Source organism: Schistocerca gregaria, chromosome 4 (genome assembly GCF_023897955.1).
Source record: "Schistocerca gregaria isolate iqSchGreg1 chromosome 4, iqSchGreg1.2, whole genome shotgun sequence".
Taxonomy (NCBI): domain Eukaryota; kingdom Metazoa; phylum Arthropoda; class Insecta; order Orthoptera; family Acrididae; genus Schistocerca; species Schistocerca gregaria.
In genome coordinates, this window is record NC_064923.1 from 464,453,045 (window position 1) to 464,476,527 (window position 23,483).

The 23,483-nt window shown below is 41.7% G+C and overlaps 1 protein-coding gene and 1 non-coding gene across 2 annotated transcripts in view; one reads left to right on the plus strand and one right to left on the minus strand.

Moving 5' to 3' along the window:
* LOC126266752 (laminin subunit gamma-1) overlaps positions 1-23,483 on the minus strand; it is a 1,057,862-nt gene that overhangs the window by 496,455 nt on the left and 537,924 nt on the right. Inside the window, exons 4-5 of the mRNA XM_049971254.1 lie at positions 10,891-11,074; positions 5,292-5,422 (exon numbers count right to left, since the gene is read on the minus strand). Of these exons, the coding sequence (XP_049827211.1) occupies positions 5,292-5,422; positions 10,891-11,074 (315 nt within the window). The remainder of the gene's footprint in view (positions 1-5,291; positions 5,423-10,890; positions 11,075-23,483) is intronic.
* Trnas-cga (transfer RNA serine (anticodon CGA)) lies at positions 23,198-23,272 on the plus strand. The gene has a single exon. It is a non-coding gene; the product is annotated as a tRNA-Ser (tRNA).

Consider the following 23,483-nt stretch of genomic DNA (forward strand, 5'->3'; position numbering starts at 1 on the left):
AAGCACAATGAGGTGTAGGGCTTTACATCAGGAAAGAAATGGAACCCAGGGAGTTGCAATAAGGTATGTAAACGAACGACTGAAGTGGATAGATTTGACAGTGTCTAGCAAGAAAATTAGGATTGTGTCAGTATATTCGCATTGTGAAGGGACAGATCAAGATAAGATGGATAGTTTTTATGAGGCACTCAGTGATGTAGTTGTTAGAGTAAAGGACAAAGACAGTGTTCTGCTCATGGGTGATTTTAACGCCAGGATTGGAAATCGAACAGAAGAGTATGAAACGGTTATGGGTAAATTTGGAGAGGATATGGAGGCCAACAGGAACGGGAAACAACTCTTGGCTTTCTGTGCCAGTATGGGCTTAGTAATCAAAAACTCCTTTTTTAAACATAAGAACATTCACCGGTATACTTGGGAAGGCAGGGGAACCAGATCTGTCATTGACTATATAATAACAGATCAGGAATTCAGGAAGGCTGTTAGGGACACACGTGTATTCAGGGGATTCTTTGATGACACTGATCATTATTTAATCTGCAGTGAAATTGGGATTGTTAGGCCGAAAGTGCAGGAGGTCAGGTCCATATGTAGGAGGATAAGAGTGGAGAAACTTCAGGATAAGGAAATCAGGCACAAGTACATAATAGCGATCTCAGAAAGGTACCAGTTAGTTGAATGTAGTCAATTACAGTCATTGGAAAAGGAATGCACAAGGTACAGGGACACAGTACTAGAAGTGGCTAAAGAATGTCTTGGAACAGTAGTGTGTAAAAGTAGGATGAAGCAAACAGCTTGGTGGAATGACACAGTCAAGGCAGCATGTAAAAGAAAAAGAAGGCGTATCAAAAATGGCTACATACTAGAAGTCAAGTAGACAGAGAAAGTTATGTTGAAGAAAGAAACAAAGCCAAACAGATAATTGCAGCGTCCAAGAAGAAATCGTGGGAAGACTTTGGAAACAGGCTGGAGACTATGGGTCAAGCTGCTGGAAAACCATTCTGGAGTGTAATTAGCCATCTTCGAAAGGGAGGTAAGAAGGAAATGACAAGTATTTTGGACAGGTCAGGAAAACTGCTGGTTAATCCTGTGGATGCCTTGGGCAGATGGAGGGAATATTTTGAAGAGTTGCTCAATGTAGGTGAAAATACTATCAGTCATGTTTCAGATTTCGAGGTAGAATGGTATAGGAATGATGATGGAAATAGGATCACATTTGAGGAAGTGGAGAAAATGGTCAATAGATTGCAGTGCAATAAAGCAGCTGGGATGGATGAAATTAAGTCGGAAGTCATCAAATACAGTGGAATGTCAGGTCTTAAATGGCTACACAGGATAATTGAAATGGCCTGGGAGTCAGGTTCCATCAGACGGGACAAAAGCAGTAATCACACCCATCTTTAAATATGGAAACAGAAAAGATTGTAACAACTACAGAGGTATCTCATTTATCAGCGTTGTGGGTATAATCTTCTCAGGTATTGTTGAAAGGAAAGTGCGAGTATTAGTTGAGGACCAATTGGATGAATATCAGTGTGGGTTTAGGCCTCTTAGAGGTTGTCAGGACCAGATCTTTAGCTTACGGCAAATAATAGAGAAGTGTTACGAGTGGAACAGGGAATTGTATCTATGCTTTATAGATATAGAAAAGGCATATGATCGGGTTCCCAGGAGGAAGTTATTGTCTGTTGTACGAGATTATGGAATAGGAGGCAAACTTTTGCAAGCAATTAAAGGTCTTTACATGGATAGTCAGGCAGCAGTTAGAGTTGACGGTAAATTGAGTTCATGGTTCAGAGTAGTTTCAGCGGTAAGACAAGGCTGCAACCTGTCGCCACTGTTGTTCATATTATTTATGGATCATATATTGAAAACAATAGATTGGCTGGGTGAGATTAAGGTATGTGAAAACAAAATAAGCAGTCTTGCATATGCGGATGACTTAGTTGTGATGGCAGATTCGATTGAAAGTTTGAAAAGTAATATTTCAGAGCTAGATCAGAAATGTAAGGACTATGGTATGAAGATTAGCATCTCCAAAACGAAAGTAATGTCAGTGGGAAAATAATATAAACGGATTGAGTGCGAAATGGGAGGAACAAAATTAGAACAGGTGGACGGTTTCAAGTACTTAGGATGCATATTCTTACAGGATGGCAACATAGTGAAAGAACTGGAAGCAAGGTGTAGCAAAGCTACTGTAGTGAGCGCTCAGCTACGATCTACTCTCTTCTGCAAGAAGGAAGTCAGTACCAAGACTAAATCATCTGTGCACCGTTAAATCTTACGACCAACTTTGTTGTATGGGAGCGAAAGCTGGGTGGATTCAGGTTACCTTATCAACAAGGTTGAGGTTACGGATATGAAAGTAGCTAGGATGATTGCAGGTACTAGTAGATGGGAACAATGGCAGGAGGGTGTCCACAATGAGGAAATCAAAGAAAAACTGGGAATGAACTTTATAGATGTAGCAGTCAGGGCGAACAGGCTTAGATGGTGGGGTCATGTTACACGCATGGGAGAAGCAAGGTTACCCAAGAGACTCATGGATTCAGCAGTAGAGGTTAGGAGGAGTCGGGGCAGACGAAGGAGACGGTACCTGGATTCGGTTAAGAATGATTTTGAAGTAATAGGTTTAACATCAGAAGAGGCACCAATGTTAGCACTGAATTTTATAAGTAATTTATGCTCCAGACTGAACGCTGAAAGGCATAATCAGTCTTAAATGATGATGATGATCTACGTATTAATTTCCAATATAATCACCCTGGCTATCAATGCATTTCTGCCAAGGAGGGGCCATTTTGTTGATGCCGTCACCGTAGGATGTTTGACTTCGTTGACATCTCTACTTGTACCGCTTCATCGCTATCAAAGTAAAGTCCTCGATGGTGTTCTTCAAGTTTTGGGAACAGGTGAAAAACGGATGAGGCCAAGTCGGGACTGTATGGAGGATGATCGATGACACTGAACCCAAGCCGTTGCACATGTCACACCCCTCGTGTGGCATTCTCATACTGAAAGAGGCTGTGCTCTCTGTGGGGACGTACTCTCAGAATTCGAAACTCGATTACACCACGCTGTTTTCTCATGCACCGACATAGTTATGTAACACAAGCAACAATTCGGAGCCTTCTAGCGGCAGAAGGCTGTAAAGATGTAGACATGAAGAATAAAGATATAGAATATTTATAACGTTTGTTTTATTTAATAATCCTTTAATAGTTTTCACATAAAAAAATTCGAAGGCATTACTTTTCAGCGCAGCCTCACGTTATCTGTATATGCACATGTCTGACTCGATACCACCATCACTGATACTCTCTTCTCAATTTTTGTATCAAACGATATAACTAAAAAGCTATATTGTGTGACTGAAGTACTTTGTATCTAGGTTTCAGTTTCGTACAAATTTTAATTTTTTTTTGTTTAGTTATAGATACCATACAATACATGTTGACTTAAATATTTTTTAGTATCGCCTATTGTGTTGTAGCAGTTTTGTCAGCATATTTGCCATTTATCGTTGCAGTGATACACAGTTTATATCTAAATGTGTCTTATGTGTCAGTTCCTATACAGATTACATGACGGTCAAATTTGGTGCTTCAAAATGCAGTTTTTATATATTTCTGAAAACGCTTTATTCTTAAATTGCCAATACCGGTTTCGTTTATCTCGTTCATCATGAGATGGCTGCATTGCATTAAATTATCGGCTGTTGAATGTGTACATTCCCATCATGCTAATAAAAATGTCCGAGACATTTACGAAAACTTTCATCTTCTTCTTAGCTCTAAGAATTTAATGGACCGCGCTTGTTGATGTATCCTGAGCGTTTTTTCAGCTCAGTCACGGAATTTTTTGGCAGCGTGGGTCGCCATCAGCACTTGGACACTGAGCAGTCTGCTATTACCTTGACACCTTGTCAAACGCTGACAACTACTTAGTTGAAAATAACGTGTGTCCTTATTGACTGGCGACCGTTCTTATTTCGTATAATATAAATACGAATTGCATAAGAATTTTAATGTCACCCCATTTTAAAATACTGCACTGTAGCGTTGTGTATGTGATAGTTCTAAAAAAAAGAATTTTCCATAGGGTTAAACACAATCTCGCCGATTTCCAATTAAAATAGGAATAGTTGCTGATGAGTCTTCCGGGGTGTATGGCCATGATCGAAGAAACTTTTCAGTTCCTGACGTTTCGTCCAGATCTGCGCTGGACATCTCCGGTCTGTGAAGGACAAACGCCCTCCGCTGGCAGCAAGTGGAGTGCATAAGTTCCGTATACTTATGGAAGAGTCTACATTGGAACTACCAAGAGAAACATGAATTCAAGACTGAAAGAAGATAAAGAACTTTGTCGACTAGGGAAAAGAGGAAAAATCAGCCGTAGCACAGCATGCACTTGAGTCAGGAAAGCATGAAGTGACGTTTTCCGAAACCAAACTTTATCTACTATGACAAACTATTATCCACGACTATATAGAGAATCCATCAGATATATAAGGATAGTATAATTTTAACAGAAATGAAACCATGAATCTAAATTATATATGGACAGTGTCTGTGGAAAATCAATAGATAAGTTTTTATTCTTGACAGGTTGTCCGGCCCCGGTTGCTGAAGGGTCAGCGTGATGGATTGTCAATCCTCTGGGCTCGGGTTCGGTTGCCGGCCGGGACGGAGAATTTTCTCCGCCCAGAGACTGGTTGTTGTGCTGTCTCCATCATCATCTTATCATCCTCATCGACTGCAGATCGCCGAAGTGGTGTCAAATTGAAAGACCGGCACCCGGCGAAAGGTCTGCCAGAAGGGTGGGCCTAGCCATACGATTAAATAAATAAATAAAATCCTTGACTGGCTGCAATCGATAGTTAAGTTTTTTCTCTGACAAATAGTGTCCCTGCTGATCACGTATAGACTCGATCACGTCCACTTTATACGATATTTATATCGCTCTCCGCCGTCCGGCACGTCAGCCTGCAAGACTCAGCCTCGACAGGAGCACCACCAGAGATGTCCAGTGCACCGCTGTACGAAACATCAAGAACCGCAAATCTCCTTCGCCCCCGGCTATACAGCCCGTAAGACTGAAGAGCATCTATGACATGCGGACTTGGAAGACAAAACAGGAATAGTTGACAGCGTAGCTGGCATACTTATTGCGAGCCACGCTTTGAAGGCCATGCAGCAATTGCGAGCAGTGAAAGAACAGGCTGGTAGCATTTTATGATTCGGAGGTCACAAACTAGAGACGCTTTCTGTTCATTTCTGTAAACGTACCTGGCGCCGACAGCGAAGTCCGAGATGGCGTAGAAGTAGGACCGTAGCACCTGCGCGTCTCCGAACACCTCGTCACCGAACGTGTTGAGCCGGTCCAGAGTGATGCGGAGTTCCGTGGCCGTCACCCAGTCCTGGGGACACACAAAGCGATGCCTCACAATGTGGAGCTAAGAGTAGAGCTACGTAGCTATTGCCAGGGCAGGCGCTCTTTTGTTAAGGCGTTTGACAAACACAGAAAAGGAAAGATTACAAAACAAGTAGTAAATACAGTGAAAGTTAAAAGTTATCAAATGCAGCAAAGATTAATCATGACCACGACAGCTCTGGTTGCAACTGATTTATTTGATGACAAATCAATGCGTGTTTTGACCTCATGTAAGGCCATTATCAACTAGATAAAAGTGCTTGGATCGTCCAGAAACGTGCTGCGCATAGTTGTGTCTTGCATGAGGCCGAAACCAGCTGTGATTTGTGAGGGAAAAAAAAACAGTTGTTGGCTTCTGACGTATAAGGCCCGAAGCTACGATGTTGTCACAAGTATTGTCTGCATGCAGCTGAAACAGTGCACCGCTATTTCCAACGACAGAAAGGTGCTGTAAAGTCCCTAATCCTGACAAAATTCACATAAAAATTTTGAAATCCATACATGCTATAGATCCTAATAGCGTCTCGATGTATTCAGAATTTTGTTATTAAATTTTACTACGACAGGAGTTATGTTTCTTCTTGAAATGTACGAACTTTTCGCGTACAAAAAAAAGTGTCCTTCTTGAGAACTGCTTGGCACAGTACTTTGCAAAGTGCGCGTGGTGAGGCAGTGGGAAGCGCCAGTGCCAGCCTACAATTGGTGCATTACTGGTGGGAGCAATCCAGCCCGATTGCTTTCAAATACCTGCTACTTTAAATAGAAATATAAATCGCAGTTGCGTATCAACTTGCCATTTTTCATCACGGTAAAAATCATTAAAACGTTTGAATAAATCACTGACATTAGCATGTAATACTGTCAGTTCATTAGTCATTATCTACGTATATTTCAGTGAAATTCTCATTTTTAGATGCAATGATCCATATTTTTTTAAATCGGGTTAACATTTGGTGTACATATACGCACCTAGCATCATATTACACTAGTAGTTCATTTGACGACTATCACAAATTGATATCAGTATACGGGGTAAACATTAGTAAAACCGACAAATTGCAGGGATGGATTTCTGACTGGAAATGGAGGAAAAAAGATCCTGTAAACATGTGTATTGGATTGGACGGTCTGCATGCAACGACAACAAATCGTCCTGGAACACACTACAGAGCTGCATCGCATCCACGTCACAACAAGTGCTCAAAGTGGCCTCCGTGGAATGCAATGCATGCGTTCACACATCGTATCATGGACTGTTATGCAAGATACCCATAATTGCACTTCGGATTACGCCATACTGGTGGCAGAACGGTTCTAGGCACTACAGTCTGGAACTGCGAGACCGCTGCGCTCGCGGTTTCGAATCCTGCCTCGGGCATGGATGTGTGTGATGTCCTTAGGTTAGTTAGGTATAAATAGTTCTAAGTTCTAGGGGACTGATAACCTCCGAAGTTAAGTCCCATAGTGCTCAGAGCCATCTGAACCATCTGAACACCAGGTTGGCGGGCCACTTTCCTGAGGCTTGTACTAGGGTTCGCCTCAATATCCTGTAGAATTCGGTCCTCCAAATCTAGTGTACACCCTCTTTGCAGATACATCTTTCTGCAGGTACCCATAATCACATAAACGCCCAAAATAGGCTTGAAATACTGTGGTATGTGGTTGCTGTCTGTGAGGATACTTCGGTGTATTTGTCTCTCGACCGCTTCCATTCGCTTGGCCGTGTACAAAAACTATTTCGGCTTATTCCCTACATGAATACCGCGTGAGTTAACGAACGTTTCGCTCTCATTTAAATATATGGCAGAACGAGTCAGCCCTCAGGAATTGTGAAACGAACCCTGTCGTCCAGGACCGTGTGCGACAAAGAGCGCAGATTCGCCACGAGATGGGGAAATTTACAGGTGTCTATTGCGCTGAATGAGTTCTAGATGCTGTCGTGTGTGAGTGAGACAGACGAGAATCTGCGTCACAGGGAAACCCCGTAGAAGCCGTTTGTGGCCAGGGAGACATAGCAGTGTTAAATATGGTAGACCTCAGATCGGCCATGAAAGGAAACATTTATGAAAAGTATTTAATTCTGTAGTAGTTTAAGGAAGGAAGACACAGTAATTTTAATCCACCATCTTTCTTAAATTTTCATGGTGATCCCAATAAAACTTGAATATTGATCATATCTACAAAAGTTTAGGAGTTACTGTTAAGATGAAAGTAAAAAAATTTGTAACAAAGACCTGAATGCTAAAATCTGAACGTTTTGGTCGATCTTAACGATCGACATTTCATATAGAAGCGCATCATTAAAATGACAGATGTTGTAAATAGCAACTCTGTAACTTCATTTGCTTAAGAGATATAGCAAAATTTAAATTATCAGTACTTTCAGTTAAGCATCAGAGTATCATTTCCTCGACACAAAACACATTGAACGATGACAGCTTCACACCTTATTGAACCATTAGGTAATAGAATATTTGTTGTAAAGCTTAGTGCATAATAATTACTTTCGTTCTTTATTTATTTATCATAAAGAACATTGGTGCAAAGCTACTGGCCGTGGCATTCAGAGCTAAGAAGGAAATTGTATTGGTTTATGTAAAAGAGTTTAACAATGGATATTATTGTTACTTTATTTAGAACGTGAAAGTGGTCAAGCTTTGATTATTTAAATATGTTAAAATGTAAAATAATGTATAATAAGCTGTAGCCAATCAGATGTACGGCTTCAGGAAAGGAAACTGCTCTAGTCACTAAAAGTAGCAGATGACTTTTGGACAGAAAAATAACTGATGTCGCCCACAGTAAACAGGATATAAATGATGACTGGTAATAGCACGAAAATCATTTTTGACAAAAAGGAATTTAACATCTAACACTGGCGTAAGGGTTAGTGGGTTGGCGGCAGGAAGTGCATTCGGCCACCCCTTCCAACTAACCTTGCTAAATCCGATTGTAACAACGCCTACCTTGTCGAATTTGGGGGACAAGGCGCAAGCGAAAGAAACTAACGTAAGGGTCAGTACATCTTTTCTGCTTACATTTCGCTGGAGTGTAGTCTTGTACAGAAGTGCAACGTGGAGAATAAGCGGTTCAGACAATTCGAGAGTCGAAGTTTTTGAAATGTAATGCTACAGAAGAACGCTGAAGATTATATGGGTATGTTGTTGTTGTTGTCTTCAGTCGTGAGACTGGTGTGATGCAGCTCTCCATACTACTCTATCCTGAGCAAGCTTCTTCATCTCCCAGTGCCTACTGCAACCTACATCCTTCTGAATCTGCTTGGTTCAAAAATGGTTCAAATTGCTCTGAGCACTATGGGACTTAACATCTATGGTCATCAGTCCCCTAGAACTTAGAACTACTTAAACGTAACTAACCTAATGACATCACACAACACCCAGCCATCACGAGGCAGAGAAAATCCCTGACCCCGCCGGGAATCGAACCCGGGAACCCGGGCGTGGGAAGCGAGAACGCTACCGCACGACCACGAGATGCGGGTAATCTGCTTAGTGTGTTTATCTCTTGGTCTCCCTCTACGATTTTTAGCCTCGATGCTGCCCTACAATACTAAATTGGTGATCCCTTGGTACCTCAGAACATGTCCTACCAACCGATCCTATATCGAATACCTATTGAGGAAGTACCAAATCGAACAGGGGGGAAAATAAATTTGGGGCACAACTTGACTAAAAGAAGGGATAGACATACAGACGCGTCCTGAGGGATCAGAGAATTATCAATGTAGTAAAGGATCGGAGTACTGGATGTAAAAATTTAAGAGGGAGACTTAGGTTTGAATACTATTATCACACTCAAATAGATGTGGATTGCAGTAGTTATTGAAAGATGAAGAGGCTGGTACATGATAGACTAAGGTGGAGAGTAGTATAGAATCAAACTTCGGACTAAAGGCCGCACTAACAACAAAAAACAACAGCAACAACAAGCTTAGTTCAAAATGGTTCAAATGGCTCTGAGCACTATGGGAGTTAACTGATGTGGTCATCAGTCCCCTAGAACTTAGAACTACTTAAAGCTAACGAACCTAAGAACATCACACACATCCATGCCCGACGCAGGATTCGAACCTGCGACCGTAGCGGTCGCGCGGTTCCAGACTGTAGCGCCTAGAACCGCCGGCTACTCCGGCTGGCCAACATGCTTAGTCTTCCCACTAATTTACAGTGTTACTTCTTATTGAGTTCTTCGAGATACTTAGGCCAGCTCAATCACAACAACAGTTCATACATGGTGGGCAAAATAAAATTGTACCGGAAAATATTTCAAGCACCTTAAAATAGGTGGTTCGATGAATCCTTTGCCAGGCACTTGAATGTGATTTGTAGAGTATCCATGTAGGTAGATAGGCAATGCAACTTACATCATCCGCACATGGGTGTAAGGTGTAAGATTAAATATTTTCCCGGGCAGTTTTATTGTGGCCATCCTGTGCTATACTGACTTGAAAGACGTGTATTACATATAGTATTGCTTCCTAATGGAAGATTGGTTGGTCTTATAGACAACGATTCACAACAAATTTTGATGTGAAGGTGTAAGGGCTTATGATATACAGAGTGTTACAAAAAGGTACGGCCAAACTCTCAGGGAACATTCCTCACACACAAATAAAGAAAAGATGTTATGTGGACATGTGTCCGGAAACGCTTAATTTCCTTGTTAGAGCTCATTTTAGTTTCGTTGTTCCACCTACGCTCAATGGAGCACGTTATCATGATTTCATACGGGATACTCTACCTGTGCAGCTAGAACATGTACCTTTACAAATACGACACAACATGTGGTTCATGCAAGATGGAGCTCCTGCACATTTCAGTCGAAGTGTTCGTACGCTTCTCAACAACAGATTCGGTGACCGATGGATTGGTAGAGGCGGACCAATTTCATGGCCTCCACGCTCCCCTGACCTCAACCCTCTTGACTTTCATTTATGGGGGCATTTGAAAGCTCTTGTCTACGCAACGCCGTATTGTGGACGGCTGTGATACAATACGCCATTCTCCAGGGCTGCATCAGCGCATCAGGGATTGCATGCGACGGAGGGTGGATGCATGTATCCTCGATAACGGAGGACATTTTGAACATTTCCTGTAACAAAGTGCTTGAAGTCACGCTGGTACGTTCTGTTGCTGTGTGTTTCCATTCCATGATTAATGTGATTTGAAGAGAAGTAATAAAATGAGCTCTACCATGGAAAGTAAGCGTATCCGGACACATGTCCACATAACATATTTTCTTTCTTTGTGTGTGAGGAATGTTTCCTGAAAGTTTGGCCGTACCTTTTCGTAACACCCTGTATAGAGAGGTCTGGAAGAGGCCTGTATCATACGATGGGCGACGAATGCCTGACGATGACGATCTTTGGGATGTACACGTTGTCAGGATCCGTGTTCACAGTGGATGAATGTAAGAGTGGCGCGGTCTGCTGACCTGGAGTTCTGGCGTGGAGTCGAACTGGTAGGCGGAGGGCCGCCCCTCCAGCGTGGAGAAGGCCACGTTGCCGCCGGTGAGCGGCGAGATGTCCGAGTACTCCGACGTGCACAACGCGCGGGCCTCGTCGCCGCGTCGGGCGTAGTTGTTGTCTGGCAGCCCGTACGTGTCCCGGCACGTCGCGCTGCAAGAGGTAAAGGTAAAGCCGTCAGCCACGCAGTTGTGGCAGATCTGCACCCACACTGTGTTAACCACTTTATTGTCGGTCAATATTCTGCGCGTGCAGCATGAGAAACAAAATATTATTGGATGGTCAGGCTCCTTTGATTTGCGGAGCAATACATTTACAGGCAATGGAAATTCATCCTCAGTTTGAATTGAGTATATTTCACTTCATCTATCACGTCCTTTCGTCATCCACATAAATTATGTTTTGCTAGTTATCTTCGCTCTCTGTGCTTGAATATGTGTGAAGGTGGTACAGTAAGATCTTTGAAGCGACAGAGCCCCACTGTGGCAGGGTTCTTTCTGGCATACTGAACAGAACACTCGGCCAGTAGGGAATTTTTTCCTCTCTGCTGGCTCCGACCATATCGTGCGGTGAGCAGAGCCATAGGGATGCACGTAACTGGCGTGTGTTGTGCAAAATAATAATGCACCCTGACAGCCTATTTGTTTCCAATGGTTTCTGTCTCTTAGTAAAATTATACTTCTGATCGATCCTGAATTTTTAAACTGGAAATCTTGGTACTTATATGGTCCGTCGCGTAAGCGCGTGAGACTTTTCTGAAAAACGAATGTTGGGCTTAGTTCTACTCCGAGTTAAGTGAAGCCATCATTTCTGCTGGCATGCTTTCATGGTCCAATATGGATGACTCACATATAATTTTCTTCACAATTTTTTTCAATTCTGTTGTAGTCAGGTGCTTCCGTGACGTGTCTCTATTAACTACAATGTATATAAAGGAAATGTATCATTGGTATTTACTGGAGTTTTTTAACCAACTTACTATGTTCCAAGTTTTCCAGCTACTCACAAGATAAGGTTTTCTTTCGTGTTTCGTCCTCAGTTTGTGCACGTAATGTAATTCTAGTACGACACAAGGATGTAAAACCCTCAAGGTAGATTAGCATAAGGTCAACTAAAAACGGTGGCGACACAAGTCCAATATATGAGTCTCAATTTAGTAAGTACTTACTAGGAACTATTATTTTACGTTCGAGAACTAAGAAATAGATAGATGAATTCAAATGTTTTCTTCATAATTAGCTACGTAAATGACGTTCCAAAACTGTAACCACAGACAAAATAATCAAGGAAGTACACAGTATCGTATTGGACGAGTTAAGAGAGAAAGGTGTGTGAAATTTGACGCCATAGTCATATCAGGAGGAGTGGCACTGTACATTTGTCGTGAAGAATTAACTATCAGAAATCTTTGTGCAAGATTGGTGATGCGTTTGTTGAAAGGTGGCCAAAACAAATGCCACAGTTAATTTGTCAACAATATGTGGAACGCATGAAAAAGAGTTGATCTGTTTTACGCGCTAATTTGTTTCTTTGAGTGGGTCCACAAGTCGAAGCCAGAAATGAAACAACAATCAGTGTGTTGGATGCAACGTATGGGCTGTCGCGAAAATAGTAAAGACGGTTTCACAATTTGAGAATGCTACTGCCGGTGTTTCTGTGATGCCGAAGGTTTCATGTTATTGGCGGCCTTGAAAAGTGTAAAATAATAACGGGGAAATACTACACAAATCTCTGTTGCCATGTGGATGATAAGCCACATGAGAGTAGTCCTAGTGTGTAAAAGGAAGCTAGGAACAGCAGTGTTTGACGTTCTGCTATTTAAAAAAAGATCATAATTTGATACTGGAAGAGTATGAGAAAGAAGGTCAACGTTACCCTTTTTTTTTCAAAGTAGATACCTAGCTGAATTGTAAAAAGTACAACATCCATGAGGCCAAAACACTTGTCCACAGAGGTGTCCAGGCAATGGGAAAGCCGAGACCCGTCTCAGTTCTTGACTTCCCATGTCCAAAGAAACCTCTTTCTGGAAAACGTCTATGTCTCCAATGAGATCAGTATTTTGCACACTTCCAAGAAGTGCACTCCATGGAAGGACTCTGCGTACTGGAAAATGTCTTTCTTAAAAAAGAATCTATATTCTCTATTGGTTGCCTCATGTCATGCCTCACATATATTATGTTGAGACCTATATGTAATGTAACTTGCTGTATATGCTGTCAATATTATCAGACCCGAATATGGGTTGCGCTAATCTGTTCTGGTTGTAGAAACTGGTATGTGTGGATGTAGAATTTTGAATAATTTGATGGGATGGTATATGTTGAAATATTCCACACTGCAATGTAGATCATAATTGCCTTTCTAACGGCTTCCAGAGACAACAATCTTTTGAATTTCAAAATTTCATATAATCATTGCCCGAGCTTAAAAATTTAAAAAACTGTCATAATCTACTGATAAAGATGTGTAATCTTATGTTAAAGGTTTAACACTAAAAATCAAATATTAATGTTAGAAACTATGTAGACCTACACATGGTGTTCCGGGGGAATGGTCAGTATTCAGGAATATGACGGGGACGATCATTCGAAGCAAAAAGTTCCAGGAAACATGGGCTCTAAAGTGCATACATTAAGATCTATGATCACTTCCTCGTCTTGAATACTGTGAAAGAAGTCTCTTCTACTGCAAGCCCTTTGCTTTTCGTATTTTGAGAGGTAGTAGGGTGGACCAACTCAGGAAACGAATTATCTAGTAAACATGGGCTCTAAAATGCGTACCTTAAGAACTATGAGCGCTTGTTCAATAGAAGAGAGATGTTTCACGGCACCGTAGATGAACAAGTGTTCGCAGCTCTTAAGGTACGCACTTCACAGCGCATGTTTACTGGACTTTTTTTCTTGTTTTTGTCCATACTATATGAAAAGCAAAGAGCTTACACTAGGAGAGATTTTTTTTCACAGTATGTGAGTTGAAGAAGTGCTCGTAGGTCTTAAGGTCTTCATTTGTATTCACCCGTGTGTCATTGTCGCATCCCTCTGTGATCACTCCACAAGAGAGAGTGAAACAAGAGGGCTGAAAAGCAAAATCACCTCATTCTGCTTCGGATCACGTTAAAATTTCGTCGAATGTCTTGAACGGTACCTAGTAGTTCCAACCTTTAGAGGAGAGCAAACATTGCTGCCGCGCTGCACTCCAAAGGTGCGATAACTTGTAGTGGGGTTGCAGCCCCGTGATATCCTTAGAGAAGGGTTAAAACGTCCGACGATGTCAGCAGCGTCGAAAGTTGTCAAGAACGTCATCTTGTTGCTCACTGCACTGAGAATCGTAGTTTCCGACCGCGAAATGTGCTGGAATCAGCGCCCCAAAGGAAGGAGTGGTTTCATTGATGCCCTTTATGACACTCCCTGGGGCTTTTCATGTCTATTATGAGATGCGGTGTGTCTGAAATATTTTCCTCGGCCACTCTTAAGAAAACCGAGCAACTTCAACGCTGGGCATCGTGGTCCTGACGTCCATCGCAGAAACGTCAAAAGGTGGGGTGAAATGTGGGTAAGAGGGGTTTACGACCTTCCCATCTCGTTATACGTCCACGGTACCGTTGGAAAGAATTGTGGTGAAATTTGATATCAATGTGACATCATTAACCCACCTTACATCTCACAGGAACTTCGGCCTTTTTCCAGAAAATGTCGACACCTTTTTGTTTGAAGGGTCATCGACACGAGGACAACGTTGCAGGGCACCATGCTTTTGCATGAGCAGAGAGGACGGTTGGAAGGACCTTGAGTCAGATTTACATCGCTATGAGGGACAACTACGGGGTTTCGAAAAAGAGATCCTATATTTGCGCTGTGGATTGTAGTTGTCGTCAGCGGCCTTGCCGCAGTGGTAACACTGGTACCTGTCAGGTCACAGAAGTTAAGCGCTGTCAGGCTGGATGGGTGATCATGCGGTCTGCCGAGTGCTGCTGGCAAGCGGGGTGGACTCAGCCCTTGTGAGGCAAACTCAGGAACTATTTGATCGATAAGTAGCGGCTCCGGTCTTTTAAACTGACATACGGCCGGGAGAGCGGAGTGCTGAAGACATGCCCCTCCATATCCTCATCAAGTTATGCCTGTGGTTTGAGGATGACACGGCGGCCGGTCGGTACCGTTGGCCCTTCATTACCTGTTCGGGTAGAGTTTACTTTAGTTTTCTAATGTAGTTGTCAGAATCGAGGTATTTAGATCTACGGATCCGGCTGAAATGCATAAATTGCGTCAAAAGAGTTTTTTAAATGGGTGTCAAAATTAAGATGAGCAGTTTTCTCATATCAGACTTCGCAGTATTAGTTGATGGAAGACATCGCGCGCAAAACCAATTACGGCACGTCACTACGAATAAGAGTTGCGTCTAAGTTCCAGTACGTGCTATTAAAGGTGGCGATAATTTATAAAAGTGAATCAAATACAAAAACTTTAACTACTCGAAGAAAACTGGTTAAGTAAATATGAGTAAAACGATTGATATGCAAAGGGACGGGCACGTGGAAAGCAGTTTCGTGTAGCGCCCAAATACGTGTCAGTTGTTACACCCATGTAACTCTTATCACGTATATGTTTCAGTTGTTACACAAATATAACTCTTATTACGTAGAATTTATTTTATGACGAACGAAGCAGTTTTCGTACAGAAGCAATGGATTTGCAATGAATTGACTGGTCGCAATTGATTATGATTTATGAAAAGTGCTGCGAGTTTAACAGAATTAGATCACACTCGGTCTACGCTAAGATCGGTCTGGCACTAAAATACACATCCCTAAAACAAATATTGACAGTCTCCTGCTCTCTTGCGCACGTATGGCTTCGCTCATCATGAAATAAAGCCTACATCCGGTATCAGACGCGTAGCATTGTTAGATGTCATGTTTCCTGTTTAATACGACCAATGGGCATCAGCGGGTTCGATGAGAAACACTCAAGAGTTACCTTTACAGGAGATCACAAAAGTGGGCAGCATCGTTACCTGGAGAAGGATCTCACAGCCTTCTTCAAGACCTCTAATAGACGTGTAAACCAGTGCTTATCGATTTTTTTACAAATGCATTCAAATTTATTTTTTCCCTTTTACTTCCTCAGAATAGACATCCGGGTTCAAGCTTGTAGAGGGCCTTAATTTTTTACAACGCATTCATCATTCGAGTGCACACTGAATTTTGCTGCTTATAACTGCAACTCGAAACGCTTAAACAAACTAAATATATAGTTTCAGACAGTTTTATATTCCATCTAAAGTTTCATTTATTACGCCGTCTTCACAGGATATTTTAAGATTGCCTCAAAAGCGTTTCCAGTATCAGGATTACCTATTAACTTCAAACTAATTACATATCTTCTCTCGCTAAGCGCAGTAAGCAAATGGCATGATATGTTACCGTTTCAGGAAATTTATTTCAGCTTGCGCCAGATGACTCGTAATGCCGCCTTTTACGGACCCCACGTAAAACAAACTGTTTATTAGGGCCTCATCCACCCTTATGTGTCAAAGAATAATGACCATTTCCGCGGAGCATAACAATGTAGAGACGTAAAATTCTGAGTACTCATTTGCGTTTAACGACCTTGTCTGTGAAATTACTTCATGCGAAACGGACTGCTTTTGTTGCCGCTGTATAACCGCTGTTGCGAATCGCGATGCGCCACTTGTCAGTAGACCGAACGCGCAACGTGGGTGTGTTGCGGGTAGCCTGCAAAGTAGGCGCTTACCTTCTGTCATCGGCTTCCAGCACATTATCTTGTAACAGGGGGACTTTCGGATCACGGATTTACTACAAACCTCGTCCATTGTCTATTGTCCTTGTCCATTGGGGCAACACAATGTGCAAGTAGTAAGGCGAGCCTCATAGGCGATTTCGAGGAAATCGCAAGAGAAGTTTTACGCGTCAGCGTTGTACCGGTGGACTGTGAGCAAAAAAAGAAAAAAAAAATGAATGTGTGAAATCTTAGGGGACTCAACCGCTAAGGTCATCAGTCCCTAAGCTTACATGCTACTTAACCTAAATTATAAAGGACACCCATGCCCGAGGGAGGACTCGAACCTCCGCCGGGTCTAGCCGCACAGTCCATTACTGCAGCTCCTGAGACCGCTCAGCTAATCCCGCGCGGCGGACCGATCCTGAGCGTTAGCTGGCCGCTGCCATGTGGTTAGCGTTCAAGATCCACAATCGGTGACTCGCTGGATAGAGTCCCACTCATTTATTTCAACACTAGCCATGTTATTTCGTGCAATTTACATTGGAAAGGTAATCTGATGAAAAGATACGTGTATTTGCAAGGACCTTTATTGAATTTTTGGCTGTTAACAAATTTTCATAAGTGAAACAAATATTATGCTACTTTTATTTCTATGGGAAAGTTAAAAACTTTATCAAACGCCTTCAGAGTTGTTCATATTTGCCTGACAACGAATGAGAAATTGCTTCTCGTGAAGTCGCTATTAAAATATATACAATCGTACGTTGCCAATTTTCGGCAGCAATATTTACGACCGAGCGAGGTGGCGCAGTGGCTAGCGCACTGGACTTATATTCGGAAGGACTACGGTTCAATCCCGCGTCCGGCCATCCTGCTTTATTTTTTCCGTGATTTTTCCGAAATCGCTCCAGGCAAATGCCGGGATGGTTCCTTTGAAAGGGCACGGCCTACTTCCTTCCCCGTCCTTCCCTAATCCGATGAGACCTTTGACCTCACTGTCTGGTCTCCTTCCCCAAACAATCCAACCCAATATTTACGAAAACTTTGCGTAACGCGTGGTTCGCATCCCAATTGACGGAAGAAAGAAAATTTTTTCATAATGTGAGCGAGCTTTGTTTTTCCTTCGAAACTCTGAAGATTTCTTGCGCTTGCGGGAAATTTGCATTCACTCGATGTAGTAAATAGTGTTTTAATTTAGGGTTTCCCGTGTGTGTATGAAAAATATCGTCCTGCTACTTGTAACGTCTAAAGCACGTACGACGATTAATCCTACGTTACCCTCATATTCTGGAATACCTATTGTAACTCACTGTATTAGCGAATAAAGCTATTTACATCTTTATTTATCGATGTTTGATTTGGAATTCCTAAGTCTGTCCCTCCCAGATTGCATATATATGGGATTTCCGAAATCACGACAGGCATCACTTTTCAGGAAAGCTTTATGCGTTGGGTCGTTTACATGTCGATAATTGCAAGCATAATTGTAAAACTAATAAAAAATAACAAGAAGCCAAATAACATTGGAAATTCAATAGCAATTCCTGTGGATACTCTTCTCATTTCATCTTGCTGGCTTTCAGATTTGATATTCACGAAATAGTATGATTAGCCTTGAAAAAAGATAAATTTAAAAGAAAACATGAGTTGGTCTCGATCCAGCGATCCACCTATTACCAAGCTTGAACGCTAACCACACGACCGCCGCCATCTATTCCTCAAGGTCGCAACGCATCGGTACATCACAAACTTCCCTTGCTATTTTCTCGAAATCATGTAATTAGTAAGCCTTACTACTTGCTTATTATGTTGTAACAATGGACTACTAATTGTGTACACAGTTTTAAGTAAATCCGAACGTTCTGGCCTTCCCTTGTAAGTATATGGTCGCTCTGCATTTCATTCTGCAGTGTTTAGCAGAGGCTTCGGGGTACGAGTTACGGATTATTTATCGACCCGTCCCTCTCGAATAGGACATGGAGAAATGAACAGCTAAATCTTTCCGCGTGAGCTCTGATTTTTCTTACTTCATCACGGTGGTCTTTCCTCTCTATGGGAAGAGAGTCGACAAAATGTTTCTCGTTCGGAGGGGAAGTTGGTGACTGAAATTTCATGACAAGATCTCGCTGCAACGAAGAACACCGTTCTTTTAATTTTTGCCATCCGAACTCTCTTGTCATACACGTGACACTTTCCCCTATTCCGCAATTACACAACACGAGGTGTTCTTTATTGCACTTTCTCGATGTCCTTCGTCAGTCTTTTCCTGTAAGGATCTCGGACCGCGCAGCAGTACTCCAGAAGTGAACGGACAAGAGTAGTGTAGCCAGGCTGTTTAATAGGCCTATATTCTGTGTGTTCTGCCAATAAAACGCAGTCTTCGATTCGCCTATCCTACAACATTTTTTATACGCACATTAAACTAAATTTAACAGTATCTCCAAATACACAACGTATCCTCATGACTTAATTTAGAACTACCTTTAGTACAATACAATACGCGATGATTTATCGACAGGAACACATGCGTTAGCGGAACCAGGCCATGACCACAGAGTGTAGGACGACATTAAAGTCTTGTAATCGACGAAATCTCGGGGATAACAGTTTCCCAAGGAGGTAATTCTGGCAGCGTTATTCGTTTCGATATGAAAATGTCAACAGTAATTCATCAATTGCAACAGTAACTCAGTTCTGACCACCATTAACATCAGTATTCGTATAGCGCAAAATGAAATTTCATCCACGGCACATAGCACTACCACGGAACAGTTGCTGGTAGGTAGCAGTAGCGGAAGCAATGTTGTGCTTAAGTTCAACACCATGAAAGTGTTTGTACATAGATGGTAGCAAGCCACGAACATGGTTTGGTGGCATGGAAGCATCTCGTCGACTGACTTATATTCGACAGTTCATGTTGTCATAATTTTAATCAAAAGGTATTAAGCTGAATTGACAATCTTTAACTTTGTGGTATTTATCATGTCACTGAAGTTTAGTGATGATGATGTGTGGTTTGTGGGGCGCTCAACTGCGCGGTTATCATCGCCCGTACAAATACCCAACGTTTTCACAGTCGAAACTTGCCACTTTCATGAACGATGATGAAATGATGAGGAAAACACAAACACACAGTCATCTCGAGGCAGGTGAAAATCCCTGACACTGCCGGGAATAAAAACCTGGATCCCGTGAAGATTAGTGGCATTTTCTTAGTACTCATGTGAAAGACCCCGCACTAATTATTGCTTATGGACAATTGCTACTTTTCGCACCATACAGATATCTTGTCTGAATAATTTTTCAGTTCGTTTTGATCTCCTGATTACTTTACTAGACGGTAGAATATGGGAAAATCTGCATACAACAGGGCTGCTGAGATTGTCTTCTCAATCAATTATATAGGTTTAGAACAGGAGATAGTCAATATCAATTCCATTGGGAACTCCAGGTATAATTTCGGTTTCACTGAATGAGTTTCAGTCAGTTACAACGAACTGTGTCCATTCTGACAGGAAATCACGAATTCAGTTGCACACCTAAGACGATACTTCACAGGCACAATATTTAATTAGGAGCTGCTTGTGAGGAACGGTGTCAAAAGTCCTTCAAATACGGATTAACTTTGAGATTCAATTTGTGTATTGGTGTGTGCAACCTTCCAATCCTTACGTATGGATCTTTCGTCGAGCGCGCTGTTGTACGTGACTACAATTGGAGCTGTTTCATCAGCATACTCCGAAACGAATGTAACTGATATGTAGCAGCCGCGCGGGATTAGCCGAGCGGTCCAAGGCGCTGCAGTCATGGACTGTGCGGCTAGTCCCGGCGGAGGTTCGAGTCCTCCCTCGGGCATGGGTGTGTGTGTGTGTGTGTGTGTGTGTGTGTGTGTGTGTGTGTGTGTGTTTGTCCATAGGATAATTTAGGTTAAGTAGTGTGTAAGCTTAGGAGCTTAGGGACTGATGACCTTAGCAGTTAAGTCCCATAATATTTCACACACATTTGAACATTTTTTTTATACGTAATATGGAGCGGAAGATTTTCCTTTATTGAGTTACTTAAGCTGCTTTGTTACACATAAGGTATCTACTTCCAAATTGCGTATTACATTGCAAAAAATATTTGTCAAAGATTCTTTACAAGAGATGTTTCATAAAAACTTTGGCGGTGTACTGGTGTGCTTTTTTGCTCATAATTTTCTTCTCCTTCTTCTTCTTCTTCTTCTTCTTCTTCTTCTTCTTCTAAAGCCTAAATCTTGTCACGGAAAGCAGTCTTCCCGATTCTGTGCTGATATCTCGACTTTATGTCTAACAGATCTACTATTTTCTTCCTTGGCATTCCCTGTCTTTTCTTTCCCAAATTTTTCCTTCTAAAACGTTTCTTAAAAACGTATTATCTCACAATAAATTTCCAAATTGTTTCGCCCGGTTTTGAAGTTTCTGTGAAGTAATTCGCCTCATTGACCTCGTTCAGAACATCATCTTTGGTTTTTATTTCTGTGCAGGTTGGTTTTCATTAGTCATCTCCACTGCCACATTTCCATTGCTCCCAAGCGTATTTTTGTAAGTCAAACAGTATCTAGTTTTTACAGCTATACAGAAGCACACTCGGAGATGACATTCTCGACAAAATTATTATTTTATTTCATATATTAAACGATTTATTTACTAACAGTTGTTTTTTCATCAAAAACTATATTTTCATGTAGTAATTCTGTTCCTAATTCCATATGCCGCGTCTGTTGTGTTATGTAATTAAAACACACAAATAATACAGTTAATCAACTCTTTATGTTTTATTTCCTTCAATTTTGATGTCAGATGTCCTCATTTTAGATTTACTTATTCTCCTAATTATTTAAGTTGGAAGTTATTTCAAATTTAGAGAGTAATGTCTGCATATTCTTTCCACTGTCATTTATTAATGCAATATCATCCTCGAGTGTCATGCAGAGAATGGGAATCCCGTTTACTTTAGCTCTCTCGATGAAAATCTAAGACGTATTTTATAAATGTTGGAATGTGGTCCCAGCTTTTATGAAAGGTTTGTCGAAGATACTTTAGAGTGTAATACCAACTTAACACAGCCGAGTTAATAGAATTTAGTCTCGCTTTGTTTCAGTGTTGACTGGCACGATCACATTAATAACTGTGCACGACAGGTTTTCATATATCTGTTTCGGTAAAATTCCTGTGTCGAAGAAACACTGGTAAGGGTCAAAGAAAATTTGCGAATGATAATTAAAGAACCTTTTTGGCCGAAAGCAAGCAAGAAGAATAGTTGAATGTTTTTGAGTAGATGTTTAACATAGAATTTGGTTTAATAATAATTGCCGGTCGGTGTGGCCGAGCGGTTCTAGCCGCTTCAGTCTGGAACCTCGCGACCGCTACGGTCGCAGATTCGAATCCTGCCTCGGGCATGGATGTGTGTCATGTCCTTAGGTTAGTTAGATTTACATACTTCTACGTTCTAGGATACTGATGACCTCAGAAGTTAAGTCCCATAGTGCTCAGAGCCATTTGAACCATTTATGATAATTAAAACAAAAATAAAAGTGGTGCAGAGTAGTAGCACGGAGACTCACAGTCGGTTAAACTGAACACAAGCAAGACATAGAAAACTCAATTAAAAGAACTCGAATCTGTGGGAAACAAGACTGCACAAGACAGTCAAGGGCAAGGAGACCATATATGATAGTTGTAACAGGGAAGGAAAGCTTTCTTCATCGACAGAGCTTTAATCGTACGAAATACTTTCATGAAGTTGAGGGAAGTGTTGTAATAGTACATCTGGGATACAGCATAGCAAGGAAATTTGCGGAAAAACGGGTAATAATAAACAGGAAGAATTGAAGGTTTGCCACTGCAGAGCAATGGAGAAATGAAAAGATACAATAACAGATAGTCGAGGCAATTTATGAAAAACTGTTAAATGTAGTATGAACAATTTAATGCGATTCCAGCAGGCTAGAACTAGTGGAACGAAGGAGTCTCGTGATAGGTATTACGTCCTTGAGGAACAGAAGACGGTCAGTATACAAGACTGTGTACCCAGATGGAGAGGATCTCGGACACCGTCAGGAGAATGACGTCTATCTTCTTTGGATAAATTCTTAGAAAACACCAGGGGAAGATGACACATCAGACAATAAAGTTTCTTATGAACAAGAGAATCAAAATACCCTTTATCAAAGCGGTACAAGGGGGTATGTAGAAATAAGAACAGAGATACAGAATGAGATTTTCACTCTGCAACGGAGTGTGCGCTGATATGAAACTTCGTGGCAAATTAAAACTGTGTGCCCGACCGAGACTCGAACTCGGGACCTTTGCCTTTCGCGGGCAAGTGCTCTACCAGCAGAGCTACCCAAGCACGACTCACGACCCGTCCTCACAGCTTCAATTCTGCCAGTACCTCGTCTCCTACCTTCCAAAGTTCACAGAAGGTCTTCTGCGAACCTGCAGAACTTATGTGAAGTTTGGAAGGCAGGAGATGAGGTACTGGCAGAATTGAAGCTGTGAGGACGGGTCGTGAGTCGTGCTTGGATAGCTCAGTTGGTAGAGCACTTGCCCTCGAAAGGCAAAGGTCCCGAGTTCGAGTCTCGGTGCGGTACACAGTTTTAATCTTCCAGGAAGTTTCAGGACAATAGATGTTCAAAAGAATGACTTTCAAATAACAATTGAGGCTGCCATAGGTAACCAGAGTAGAATTATAACCAAGAAAAAAACGTTAGAGACAGAGGAACGAAAAACATAGAAAAGTATGAAAATATGAGAATATTGACCAACGACGAAGAACAGAAGAAAGGAAGGTGCCCCCAATGA